This window comes from Streptopelia decaocto (genome assembly GCF_964273445.1).
Source record: "Streptopelia decaocto genome assembly, chromosome: 9".
Lineage (NCBI taxonomy): Eukaryota > Metazoa > Chordata > Aves > Columbiformes > Columbidae > Streptopelia > Streptopelia decaocto.
This window is the reverse complement of record NC_138664.1, coordinates 316,758-330,343: the sequence shown is the minus strand read 5'-3', so window position 1 is coordinate 330,343 and position 13,586 is coordinate 316,758. Positions and strand designations below refer to the sequence as shown.

The window sequence follows — 13,586 nt, the reverse complement described above, 5'->3', positions numbered from 1 at the left end:
TACATTTGGGCTTTTGAGCAACAATTAATTTTGTGTTAACAGAATTAATACAAAGTTCTGTAAGTGAGCAGCCATTAGCGTAGCGAAGGCGTATCAGTGATCTGAGCTAACAGTTGCTTCACATTAAAGCAACAGAGCTAATGAGCTATTTAAGTTCTTTTTCTTTGCAGATAAGATGAGGGTCAAATACGTCCCTGGAAAGAAAAGCTCCTTGGATCGCATTGCTGCCACCTTTAAGAATTGTTACAGAGTTTCTGAATTTGATTGCTGCTTCAGCAGGTCACACTGCCGTGGGTCACATTTTCTGCTGCTGCAAAGCGGTGCAGTGAGCTCAAGGTGAAAGCCACACAGCTCCGTGCGGTTCCTCAGGAACATGTCCTTGGGGCTTTTATGTAGGGACAGATATTTGCTTGGGGTTTTGTTGGGTTATTTTTGTTGGCAGCACTGTTGTTTTTGTAAACGACAGACCAGTACCTGTCCTTCTGAACACCCCGCGATACCAGCGTACAGTGTCTCGCTGGAACGTCGGCTTGGCCAGTCGGTGACAGTGCAGACGGGGATGAAAGATTAAACGTTTTCTTTCACTTAGAATAAGAAGCAGCTGAGATCTATGGAAAAGTTGGGGAAAATACTTGCTTAATAACAGCAAAGAGCATCTAAAAAGGACTGTTTCTCAGAGATGACATGAGGCATAGGACCAAAACTAAACTTTTTAATTGGAAGTATTTCTTTTTCTACCTTTTATAGTCCTTACTGTTTTATCCATACTTCAGAGTGAAGTCTTCCAACAGTGATTTAACTAGTATAATCCAATGTTGCTTCACAGACAACTTTACATTTTGTGGTGTAATAAGGGAAATAAGGAGAACGTGTAGCTGCTGAACGTCTGAGCCACCTGTGTCAGGTTGTGTCATAAGCCATCTGGTTTATCTGAAGTTGAAGAATTATCTGTAAGACAGGTGGATGTTTCTTGGTTTAAAATGTCATGTGAGGGAACTGGTGCAACACAGCTAATTTCTTAGGCCCCTAACGTTAGACACGGGGAAGTTTTTATTTGAAGATTGGATGGTTCATGTAATTGTACGAAGCACAAGACAGAACAAGGGGAGTTACTTTGTGGCATACTTGCCTTTCTGCTGTGCAGCTGTAAGCATCATTTCCAGCATCAGGTGAACTGGTGTAATGTGATTGATTACAGGTTCCCGCAAGAGCTGAACATGGGAAAAATCAGTGCTGAAATCATGTGGATTCTGTTTGCCCAGGACATGAAATATGCTCTGGAAGGTAATTAGAATGAACTATTTATTGCACTAGAGAGTTCACCGAGACTGTTTGCCACTGACATCAGATGCCTGTGAATGGTAAGAGTTTTCTGGCGTACTTGTTGAAGGTGTTTACCAGATTACTGGCAGGGCGTTGCAGAGGAAGCGAACTGTTGCACTGCAGCTATATGGAGTTATGTGCGGAAGAAGCAGACAAAAGAGCTGTAACTTGAAATGCTGCTTGTTCTTACCTAAATCTGACAGGAGAAACACAGATCTGCTTGCCAGAGAGCGCCGTAGGCATTCCGTATTTTCTTACTGGCTGAAAATTGCTGATGGCAAGAAATTTTTTTGCTTTGAATTCTACAAGATTAGGAGCAAGCCCTTAAATATGGTCGCACCCGATCCTCATGGTTTTAATGGAGTTCGTTAAAATGAATTGCATCCTGCTCTGCCAGTCCCACCTTCCAGGTTATTAACGTGGGCTGCCATCTGTTCGTATGAGGTGTCCAGGCTGCGATGGCAATCTTTGTGTGATTTGATTTAGTGTTAATCACCTGAAGCAGCATCTTTTGTGTTACAAAGTTGATTCCTTTCTGCATCCAGTCAAGAAGCAATGCAATAGTCCAACAACACTGGCAAAAGGAATGCTGATGTGATAAAAAAGATTGAATTAGCTCATCCAAGATCCTGTTTCTGGTTTTTCCCATGCTATATATTCCCAAATATATCCAGCCATTCCCAGTGCATAAGCAGATACCGTCATCCTGATTCTCTGACAGACTCCTCTTCATGACAGAAACTGATAAAGTGATTGGAAAGAGAAGAGACAGGTCTGAGTTGATGCTGAGCACAGGGACAGCGTACAACAGAACAAACAGAAATGGCTAATGCTGCCCAGAGAAATGTCACGCCGTTTGGTGTCGGATTTCAGCTCTGTTTTCACTCTAGATTTACAGAGTTCCCCTTAAGATGGGATATAGCCTCAGCTTAGCGGGAGACTCCAGAGCAGATTTGAGGTGGTGGAAAGGAGAACACGGCGGCATCAACCAGAATGCAGGGTTTCACCAGGATATCAGAACGTGAGACCTTTGTCTTTTGGTGTATCCCAGTCTGCATTCACACATTTCAACAAATGTATTCCATCCCCGTTTCTCCAGAGGCCTGAGGAATAGAGAGTCATACGCAGTCTCATGGGGGATTCAGAAAGACAAGGAAATTACATTTGGGGTTAATAATAAACTTTCCTTTGGCAGATAATCAATAAGATTTGCTGTGACATGAGTGGAGGAGGAGGGGCGTTGGCGATGTGCTCCGGTTACTGACAGCGGCCGCACGCGCGTGTGCCGAGCGCTGAGCACGCGGCGCAGCACCCGCCACGTGCAACACGCGCATCCCCGGCCTTGCCTAAAGTCACTGTCACCGTACCAAATCGCACTGTTCTGTTGAAGTTAATTAGACCAGCTAATTACGACAGATAAAGTGGACAGAACTGCTCCCGGGAGCTAAGTTAATATTTCTTCGTGGCATCATGTTGTGCTGCATCACTGTGTCATTTTACCAGGAACTACCGCAGAGACTCCTGGAATGGCATGAGCTTGCACTTGGGGCATCCCACCGTGTCCTTTCCTCATTCCCTAACCCATTTTCCTTTATTTTTAAACACTGAACCGTAATCAGAACAGTGACCCCTGAGTGTTCATACTTGCAGTATGAGTCTACAGTAATCTTAGTAAGTTAAAGCTTCTTTATGACTGGTTGTGGTGTCTGTGTGGGGCCAGATGGTACTAGAAAAAACGGAGTGCACCAGTGAATGCCCAGCTTCGTTATTTAGTTTTAATTTGTCACTCAATAATAGCAGTGTATATTGCCCCATATACTTAGTGAAAGCTCTGGCATTATTTAATCTCCTTTTAAGCACTTCATATTAATCCTGTTCTGAAACATTTTTAGCTCATACCCAGGCAATCACTGACTGTAAAACGTTTGTACACACACTTTTCCAGTGTTGCCTAATTGTGAGCAAGACAATTTTGCTAGTCAACGTGTGCTACTACTACTGTGCTAGATAGGTTATTAGACTGTAAATGATGCTTTAAATGAACCCTACATTGATTAATAATTAGGGGCTGTTTACAACTCACATGGCCCTGTCCTTTCCACCAACTAATTAGCTGAGTATGCAAGAGAGAAGTGTTGTGCTCAGCTGGAGGGGCTGTGTGTCTCCTATAGGAGCAGGGAGAAAGCTGCGTCTTACACCAGGGGCAGTCAAGGCTTCCCCTGGGGTTCAGGAGCTGTCCCAGACCAGAAGAATAATTGGCCTCTTTCTTCTTTCACTGTTCTTCACCAGTAGCATTACTAGTTTTGCAAAAGCTAGAGATAAGTTAGACATAAGTCTAACTAAGTCAGACTAAGTGATTGTGACATAATTAACTTGCTATGCATAAATATTCTGTGTAGTAGTTATCTCTGAAACATTAAAGCCTGGAAACTGGACAAGTTTGGGGGCTTTTTGTTAAATATTCACCTATATTTATGTATATTTAGTTAGTTTGTTCATTTCTACAGCCACATTTCCTTCTTGCAGTTTTTGTTAGTAAGGGTTTGAAATACTCTTTAAAACAGCCTTGTTAGAATCCTTCAGGGAGTTCAACAAAAAACAGGGGCGAGGAAACTGCTGTAAAATAAAATGCTCTCAGCTTTTGTACCAGAATAAAGGGAAATTAGAGCTGAACAAAGTATCAAATTGATTACCTGAACATTTAAAATGTTCATCTTTTATGAAGGTTATTAGATTTTCCTTTTCAGCAACTAGTACATATCAGAAATGACGTGGATACTCAGACTGATGGTACCTAAGGTCAAAAAGGAAAAGAGAACCGCAGTGAACAGTATTCTACTCCAGTTTGTTAAATGGCATGGTATCCTCAGTGCCACGTAGACGGTTCTGTTAACAAGCCACAGTTATGACTTCATTGACAAAACACCACGACACTACCAACATAAAGCCGGAACATAATAGTTGTATTACAGTTTCTTTTTGTTTGCTGCCTTAAGAAAAGCATCTTGGCTTTCTTAGCGATTGCTGACATCAACCCTGGTTGCAGAGCATTGCAGTTTGGTTACCGGCCCGTCAGGAAAGTGCCTTGGATTATAGTCCTTCCTACAGGATCTTTTTATACATGTTTCTGTAAAAGAAGAACAGCTGGCACGTCTGTCTTGCAGAACGTCCGGAATGGATGTATCTGTGCAGGACAACACGGGGCCCGTTCTCCCTCCAGGGGGACTGACACATCTCCAAACTGCTGATGTATATTCTGTGTCGTCCCACGTTTGCGTTAACTTGTGCAGGTTTTTCAGAAATTGAGAAAGTGGGTCCTGATCTAGATTTAGAGTTCGTACAGTGATGCTCCTGTGATTTCTGACAGAAAGGGGTGGTTACTGTCAGTAAACCTACTGATACCATCCATTAAAACTGCCTCACGCAGGCACCATTTTCTCTGTTCTTTGGTTCGTATAGACTGAAGAGGTAACACACATGGATACACAAGGGCTCTGTAGATCATGTGTGTTTTCTGATGTTCTGATAGTTAATATTAGGAATTGAGGGTGCATTTTTCACTTATGTGTAGCTACAATAATATCCTAGGAGACTCTTTTGAAATATTCTTTACAAGTTATAATAGCCCCAAGAAAACACCTCAATTATTCATGAACGACTAGCGCGCTCATTTCTCATGTGTGGTAATTTAGATCTTAACTTAAAAGAGAAAATATAAATGAATGGTATTGTATAAATTGTACCCTTTAGACAAGTTTGCCCATCATTGGCAGCAGCTCATTTCTAAAATGGAAATGAGCATTTGCTTGGTTTGTGATACTACAGCAAACACTCTTCAGTTGCATTGTATAATCTAATAACCCATTCATGCAAAAAATGCTGTTCATTTCAGAAATTCCACTCTGTTGGATGCAACAGAAGATGGTTCTTAATAATGACTTGAGCGGTAGATGTGCAGTCAATTTGATAACAGTAAGACAATTGTCAAAGACTGGTATCACTTTTAAGAGCTACCGTTATTGAGCAAACGTGGTCACCCAGCTGTCTGTAGTAACAGATTGTGCAAAAACTACCAGAATGAAACAAAGATTCCTCGGGTCTGTGGGAAGGAAGAATCGTGAGGGTACGCAAACACTTTCTGCCCATCGCTCTCTTAATAATGGATGATACCATGCTGGGGAGAATTCGTAGTACTCCCAAGTAGTGATGGGTCGTGGACGAGTGCAATATTGAGACAGAAACTGAGTTACGTCTGAATCAGACCCACAGAGGCACTTCAGTAGCCGATTCCCACAAAACTTAGTAGTTCGCTGCATAATAATACACTTCTGAAATATTTATTTCTCGTATGGCACAGTGATATTAGTAGAGTGCTGATTTGGCATTATAATAAAACTACGAATTTCCTTTGAATGTACCTGATCAGATCTGAAAAACACAGAACCGGGTGGTGTGTTCGGGTGTGTGTATGACAGAGGATGGGATGCTCCTGCTGTTCAATAGAATCAGGTGCACATCCCAAATACATATGCAAAAACGTGTAGTACTGTGTTAGCACACAAGCAGCAGTAGGACCAACGAGGAGGTGCGAGGCGGCTGGCGGTACGCGCCGCTTACACGGGAACGTCATTGCTGCTGAGCGTCTGTGGGAGGTCACATTGTAAGGGAAAAGACATAACTGTTTTGCCTAAGGAAGAACGCCGAGCGACACGAGACCTCAGCGGGACGGGGCTGTGAGCAGGAAGGGTTACGGTCCCCGGGACGGTGGAACCGTCGCTTCCTGCGTGGAGACGGACATGGAGAGCTCAGCCAGGATAAGGGGGAGGGAGGGGACAGGGCTGGGGGCACAGGCTGCAGAGCGTGGTGGGAGAGCTGAAATGAGGGTCACGGTCCTGGGGAGGAGATGGGCGTGTGTTACCCACCAGTGACATCAGGCTTCAGAAATGCAGGAGGTGGTGACAGGTGGCTCCATGATCTGCATATTGATTATGTTGAAAACAGGAGACTGAGAAAGTGGAGAAGCCCATTTGAAAAACTTCAGCGCTTTATTAAAGCAGCTTTTCTACTTGTGCCATGCATAAATTAGATGGCTGTAGAGCGGCGGAGCTGTCTCCTCTTTCGTTAGCTATATAGGACAAACGCAGCCCATTTAGTAATGCAGGTTTCACAGATTCCTGTAGGACTGTCATTTATAGTTGTTACTTCATTTGGCTACAGAGCTGTATTTGTCCTTTCTAACTCGACACCTGGCACAGCTCCCAACCCTGGTCTAACTCAAGTGCTGAGGACGGGTCCGCAGGGCAGGGTTCCCCTGCAGCAGGAGCGCTGCGCTGCTCCCCGAGGAGCTCTGCTCTGCTCTGCTCTGCTCTGCTCTGCAGTGAGGAGCTCTGCGCTGCTCCCGAGGAGCTCTGCTCTGCTCTGCTCTGCTCTGCTCTGCAGTGAGGAGCTCTGCGCTGCTCCCGAGGAGCTCTGCTCTGCTCTGCTCTGCTCTGCTCTGCTCTGCAGTGAGGAGCTCTGCGCTGCTCCCCGTTCTGGTCTGGTTTTCCAAAGAGCACCGAGACCCTGAACACTGGAGCGGTGGGTACATCTGCCTCTAAACCACCCGATTGTTTATCATGCAAGTACTATATTATTATGTCACTAGTGCTTTGAGGCACGAGAATGTTATTTACTGTTAGAATGTTGTTAAATGCTGTTATTTCAACTCATTCTGTTACAGAACATGAAAAGCAGCGGTTATGCAAAAGCACAGATTATATGAATTTGCACTTCAAAGTGAAATGGTTTTATAATGAATACGTGAGAGAACTCTCTGCTTTCAAGGATGCGGTGCCTGAATACTCTCTGTAAGTAGTGTAGAGGCACGTCTCTATGTATATAGATATACTACTGAAATTATTCTTACTGCTTTGGGGTAATATTCAGCTGCTGTTTTCATTTTCACCTTTCCTCCTGCAATTGATACATTCAGGCCTCTGCTTTTATGTGATCTATCCCTAACCTCACTCCTTAATCTGCTGCAATTTGGCTGATTTGTTGTATGGGATGGGGCCTGTTATCAAAGAAAAATAAAACACAGCTGATGTTTCATTAAAGCAGATAAATGTACATACTTTACAAAATCGGTTTTTATTTTCAGGTGGTTTGAACCATTCGTCATTCAGTGGCTGGATGAAAACGAGGACGTCTCAATGGAATTTCTTCATGGAGCACTAGAAAGAGACAAAAAAGACGGGGTGAGCCTTTACTTTTTAAAGAAGAGAGTAAAGAAAGTATTAAGACAGTTATTTAGTATTACGAAGCCAAACGTACCGTTGGTCCCACGGTATCCTTGTCACACCTCACAAGACGCACAGTCAGTAACGACTGTTGAAGATAACCTGTGGACAAGCTGCTCTGGTCCCATCTGCCCAAACTCCCCAGAGATGTCAGCCCATGGCTGCACTGAACTGATGTGGTACTGATGTCATGAAAGAGAATTTGGCTCTTATTTTTAAGAGGTTGGAAAGTACTAGAAATGTGTAAAGCCACATTTCTCAGTGTTAGCAGTGAGACTTTTTAATTTCCTTTTTTTCTTTTTAATACTTTTTATGACTCTGCGAAGAATTTCACATGTAAGAAAATCAGTTCATATGGTTTTGATCTCCGAACAAGTATTAACTCATTTGAATGTTTCTCTCTAGTTCCAGAAAACATCGGATCACGCTCTCTTCTCTTGTTCCGTGGTTGATGTCTTCACACAGCTCAACCAAAGCTTTGAGATTATTAGGAAGCTCGAGTGTCCTAATCCAGAAGCACTATCTCATTTAATGAGAAGATTTGCAAAGGTGAATTAAAATCACTGCACCTCAACTAAGCTTCAGAGAGGGTGACATTGTGTTGCCACGTACTTAAGAGCTAAGTAATTCCAGTGTCGTTGAGAATCAATCTCTTCTGCGATCTTTAGAGCCTTAGAAAGATGTGCTGTCTGTGGCTTCAGACTGGCTTTCATCTGCTTTGTCAAAATCATTTACCAGTTTGAGGCGTTCTAACCTCTCTAAGATCTCATATTTACATATGCTATACAATCGATTATTAAGCACTGATTACAGTTCCATTGATGGAGCAATTCAGTGAAATGCAATTATCTCATTATTCGGTGCAAGGGAAGGAGAAGTTGAAGGTATGGCAATAACGTATGGTTGGCAGAAGTCCTTAGGCAGTAGTTCTCATCCATCTGCTGTTGGATAAACTCAGTTTGTTAGGCCAGCTTTCTGTTTGAATTGTAACATTTCCTCACAGGACCTAGATTTCCATCATAGTCCTGATGGCTTTAAAAAAGCTTGCATTTACATTTATTTCTGTTCTCCTATTGCAACAGTTTTCCATTGCAAACAAAGTTCCTATTTACATTATTATCGTAAGGTAAGCCCATATTGCCAGGCTTTGAACAGCACACCTTTGGTCTTGTTTCTCCATTATTTGTAATCTATACATTATAACCCTAGAGGATCTTCTGACCTTGCTGCCGTTCCATTGAGTACGGAGCTCGTTGCAAGGAGCGGAGCTGTCAGTGCCTCTCAGAGACAGTGTGACCAAAGCTGAAGTGTCGCTGCCCTTGGCGATTCCATTCCATGCGGAAAAACCCACCAGCTCTTGTGTGGGAATTTGGAAATGTGCTCACGGGATTGTGTGTTTTGTATCTAAAAACATACCATATACTAAACATGGAAGCACCTGTCAAATCGATACTTTATATAAACCTCATTTTCTGTGTTTTTTAATTATTATATTTGTTTTAAATTGTGAAATTAACCATTTAAAAGATTCTTCTCTTCTCCTAGACTATCAACAAAGTGCTTCTTCAGTATGCTGTAATTATTTCAAATTATTTCAGCTCATATTGTGATAAAGAAGATGTGGTGAGTAAGAAGCGTGTTTTCTTTCTGCCTCAAAAATGATGTATAAGTGACTTAGTGTACTTTTTGAAATGTAATTATTTTTGTCTGTGAGAAAAAGCATGAATGGAGGAAGAGATTTTTGGGTTGCTTTATTTTTTAATAAGGTCAGCATGCTTTCATAGCTGCTTACTTTGCTGTGTAAAAGCTGGAATTGGTGGGATTAGTTAAGAATTGTAGTTAATAATTTCAGTATTAAAGTAGAAAAAAAATGCAAGATGGTCAGAAACACCCCCTGGTAACAGCCTGATACAGTGGTGCACGTATCTTCATCCTCTGGTTTTTCCAGCCAGAAGAGAACGCTGCTTGTTCTCAGCTGGCGTTGGCTCGCTCTGTGGGCGCCCTCAGAGGCCGGAGGACCCGCTGGGCCGCGCGCAGGCCGCTGGCGCCCGGCTCTCCATCCCTGAGCGCTGAGGAGCATCGGCGCTGCTGTGTTGACTCGCTGCTTGCAGGGGAGTCCCAGTGAAGGACCAGATTGCCATGGACTCAGAAATGAATGAGATATGGGCCCTAAAGATGTGGTTAAACAAACCAAGACGTTATCAGTAGCTTAACGTGACTGAGGCGAATTGTTCTTGTAAACCGACTTTTGGGTATCACTGATGGGCAAACAAAGGCAGTACTGCCAAGGCAGCCAACACTTAGCAGTAGGTCACTATGGTTAGTAGTGTGTTGTGCAGACGTGTCAGTCTACGAATAGATGAGTAACTGCAGTGCTGCCCTCACTGCTCACCTGTGAAGCGCAGCGCTGACATGGCTCATACCAGATCCCGGCGTCTTGCCGCCTCCGGTCTGGCCCTGCCCTCTGGGCGTGAGGCGCTGTCGTAATCCAGGGGCCACCAACATACACACAGTGGTAGAATTCAGAAAGACATTTATTGCAGCTAAACATCAACTATTGGTGGTTCGCGTGAGCAACATTACAAGAGACTAAACTTATGAAGATATATTCATACATAAAAGGAACAAAACCTGCACATTCTCACATTTGGTGCTCTCTTTGCAGCCCCGTATCTTGATGAACAACATTCAACAATTAAGAGTCCAGCTTGAGAAAATGTTTGAGTCCATGGGAGGAAAGGAGGTGAGTCATAATTGTTTCCTGGTTCATTCAAAGTTGCTTAGAGATCATTAGCACCATGTTTTCAACCCAGTTTCACTTGTGCTTGCAAAGAAAATCAAATTTAAAAAAAAAAAAGTCTACAATGTAATGTCGTGACAGCACTAGACAGAGTTAACAGCATTTCACAGAAACATGCTAATGATCTGTAAAGTTCAAGCAGCACTGGGTGTTCTGTGTTGTAATCGGCAGTGCCAGCTTTGTTTTACTGTTTGTATTGGACTATGCTTTGCTTTTTTATGTACTGATGTGTTTTGCCTGTATCTGAAAACTCTGTACAATATGTGCCTTGTGCTTTGTCTGTAATGTGTCCTGTCTTTGTCTAATGCCTTTGACTCGCACTCCACTGAGCAGAAGAAAGAAGGAGAGAGATTCTCTTATGAGGTTTGTGATAGTAAGCATCTTTTATTATTCCAGACCATATTTTCTAAGGTTAAGACCAGTCACATTTCCTACTAATTTCCATTGATGCATTTGTGCAATTCCCCGTGATTTAAAATCAAAAAGAGCTATGCCTGGGCATTCAGTTGATACTCTAAATTGAAAAGTCTTACTAGGCAGACAGTGTAAAGTCTTTTGGAATTCCCAACAGATCTATGAACCATTTGCGGCACCTGTTGAGAACCTGCGGGCCTGCTTGCGGTCAGGATTTGGCGCCGCTTCAGCAAGAGCTGCTGCTCAGCAGTGCAGAGCGTGCTTGGCTTTGTCCTTCAGGAGCCTTCAGAGTGCCCGAAGTGCTGTCAGCAGTGGAGGACATGAACATGTCCTCCGATAATTTGCTGATTTGCACCATTTCCTACAGCTGTGGTGCAACATGCAACCCTTGGAGAGAATTGAGAGATCCTGTTCTAAAATGCCTTTGTTAGGTACCTTAAGTGCGTCTCTGATAAAAATGCAAGAAAAAAGATCTGGAAAATACCTTCAGAGTTTTGTTTGCGTCTCGTTAGGGAAATTTCTTGAAGAAAGGCACATTCATCTTCAATTTTGTGCCACCCCTGTTGAAGTTCTCCTGAAGTGTTTGCCCTCAAGTTGGAATACCTATTTTCCTGGCTATTGCAAGAGCATGAACGCTAACAGCTAATTGACCTCATCGAACTGGTACTTAAAAAACAAAGCCAGCAATAAAATCCGTAAGCAGGTTCCTCGCAGGAATGAAACAGTTTAATTTTTTGCATGTGGAGGGCATAAGAATTCAGGTGGTTTTCAGTGGAATAATAAGACCCATTTCAGTTGAAGCAAAACTAATCCTAAGGAGAATGAAACGCTGTTAATCCCCTCGGTGTCGCATTGTGAGCAGCGTCTCCCCGGCTGCGCGGTTGGGACAGCGCAGGCTCCGCGGCTCCCGCGCTCAGGGCCATTGCCATAGCCATAGCCATTGCCATCGCCGCGCAGGGAGCTCCGCAGCTCCGCTGGCACCAAAGTAAGGTGGTCTGAGCAACACAGGTTTCTTATTAACTCTCCGCTGTAGCCAAGCAGGGAACATACCTAAAAAATCATATAAATGAGATCAGCCTGCCTTAATAAAGAGTAGTAAAGTGGGATACAACCCACTGTCTTTCCTTCTTCAAAATCACGTCCTAAATTATGGTCACAGATTATCATAATGTAGAATTTTTGCTTAGATCCTGTTCGTTTCGTACAGAAGTAGTGCATACGTTTGCAGTAAGCCACTTTTCTTGTCTGACAAGCTGGAAGCTGATAAAAAGGCAAAGACAAAACTGCGTTGCTCTTCACCAGATGGCAGAACAGGCAGGAGTGAGTTACTGCAATTGGCATTTACAATAAACAGGTGGAAAGAAAAAGCAGGTTGTTTGTGTACAACAGCATTACACTGACTGTAGGCAAATCGTGTTTCCTCTCCAGTAAGTTCAGTAACGACTTTACCTGTAATGCTTAGGAATTCCTATAGGAATCTGTATGTGGTCCTAAAGACTTTGATGGCATGACGGGGCCCCGGGTTGAGCAGAATAGTCCTGAGGTGTCTGTCTCGGAACCTGTTAAGTCAGAGGCCGAAGCGTTTAAAGAAGCGGCAGCCAGACGCGCGGACGGGGGTTCAGTGTACCCAGCTGGTGGAGCGGGGGCAGAGGAGGCGCGACGGCCATCAGAGCCAAACCAGCCACCGCGAGGGCTCTGACATACCCGCATCTTCCCCCATGCACACGGAACATGTAAAACTGCTTCTGAACAGAAGTTACCAGGTGGGCCCATTAGGAAACTGTAAGCAATTAGACCTGTGGCACTGCAGATAAATGGAATTCAGATTAGAGAGGTTCCATTTAACTCCTGCAAAAGTAATTTGCATCTCTGTAGTTTCCTAGAGAAACATTACCGAATTCGCAGTTGACAGGATTATGTCCATACTAGCACGCATTAAATTACAGCATGGAATAACTCAATCTAACACATTATGTCAAAAGCAGCCAAATTCATCAGATCTTTAATGCTCTTCCGAGGCTTGTATGTGTAAAAATGTCACGGTTTTAGGCAGCATTTGGAAACAATGATGTTCAAATACTCCTCATTTCGTTTTCATCTCTTCAGCAAAAGCATTCTCTGCTTTTCTTTAGCATCCAGAAAAAGTCAGACTTCTAATTATCTATTTAATAATCCGTAATTAGCAGATCTTGTGAAAGATTTCTCAGCATGTTCTGTTGGGGGTGAAAATAAAATCTATTATTCAAGAAGGCAGTAAAATAACAGCAATATTTATGAACCTAAGAAAGCCAAGCAAATTAAGAATTGGAAGAAAAGTATAATTAACATGTTAACAGGTTAATAGCATTTCCACTACTAAAGTAAGTCTGCTCTTTAGAAAGCCCAGATGTTGGCGGCCGAGCAGCCCACAGTGTATGCGGGACGGCGCCCGCGCAGCTGTGAGCCAACAGCAGGCCAAGGGATACGTGCTGTTTCTCTCGTTTGATTCTCAGATCAGATATGGCACATTAATGGAACTTGTTTTTTCCCCTGACAATAATCTGCTCAGGTGTGTGGGGGGAGGTTTCTTACATTTTTCTGGAGAATTGTTCAGGCATGTGGCTTTTTGGGGTTTTTTGTCCTCATCAGACCCTGTGGAACAGGTGAGACTTGAAGAACTGTGGATACTTAATTCTCATAGGTGCGCATCCCTTCATGACACCCCTCAGACGGGACCAGCGGGCTCTGTCCGTTCCGCCTGCCCCGGGCCGGTCCCTGCGCTCCTCAATGAG

At 43.4% G+C, this 13,586-nt stretch overlaps 1 protein-coding gene across 4 annotated transcripts in view; it reads left to right on the top strand.

Moving 5' to 3' along the window:
- UNC13C (unc-13 homolog C) overlaps positions 1–13,586 on the top strand; it is a 113,002-nt gene that overhangs the window by 84,856 nt on the left and 14,560 nt on the right. For 2 of the 4 annotated variants that reach the window (XM_082061246.1, XM_082061244.1), the window contains exons 23-29: positions 1,199–1,284; positions 7,043–7,169; positions 7,463–7,559; positions 8,007–8,150; positions 9,147–9,224; positions 10,267–10,344; positions 10,735–10,764. In XM_082061246.1, coding sequence (XP_081917372.1) covers positions 1,199–1,284; positions 7,043–7,169; positions 7,463–7,559; positions 8,007–8,150; positions 9,147–9,224; positions 10,267–10,344; positions 10,735–10,764 — 640 coding nt within the window. The remainder of the gene's footprint in view (positions 1–1,198; positions 1,285–7,042; positions 7,170–7,462; positions 7,560–8,006; positions 8,151–9,146; positions 9,225–10,266; positions 10,345–10,734; positions 10,765–13,586) is intronic. The other 2 variants (XM_082061245.1, XM_082061247.1) reach the window with 1 other exon arrangement.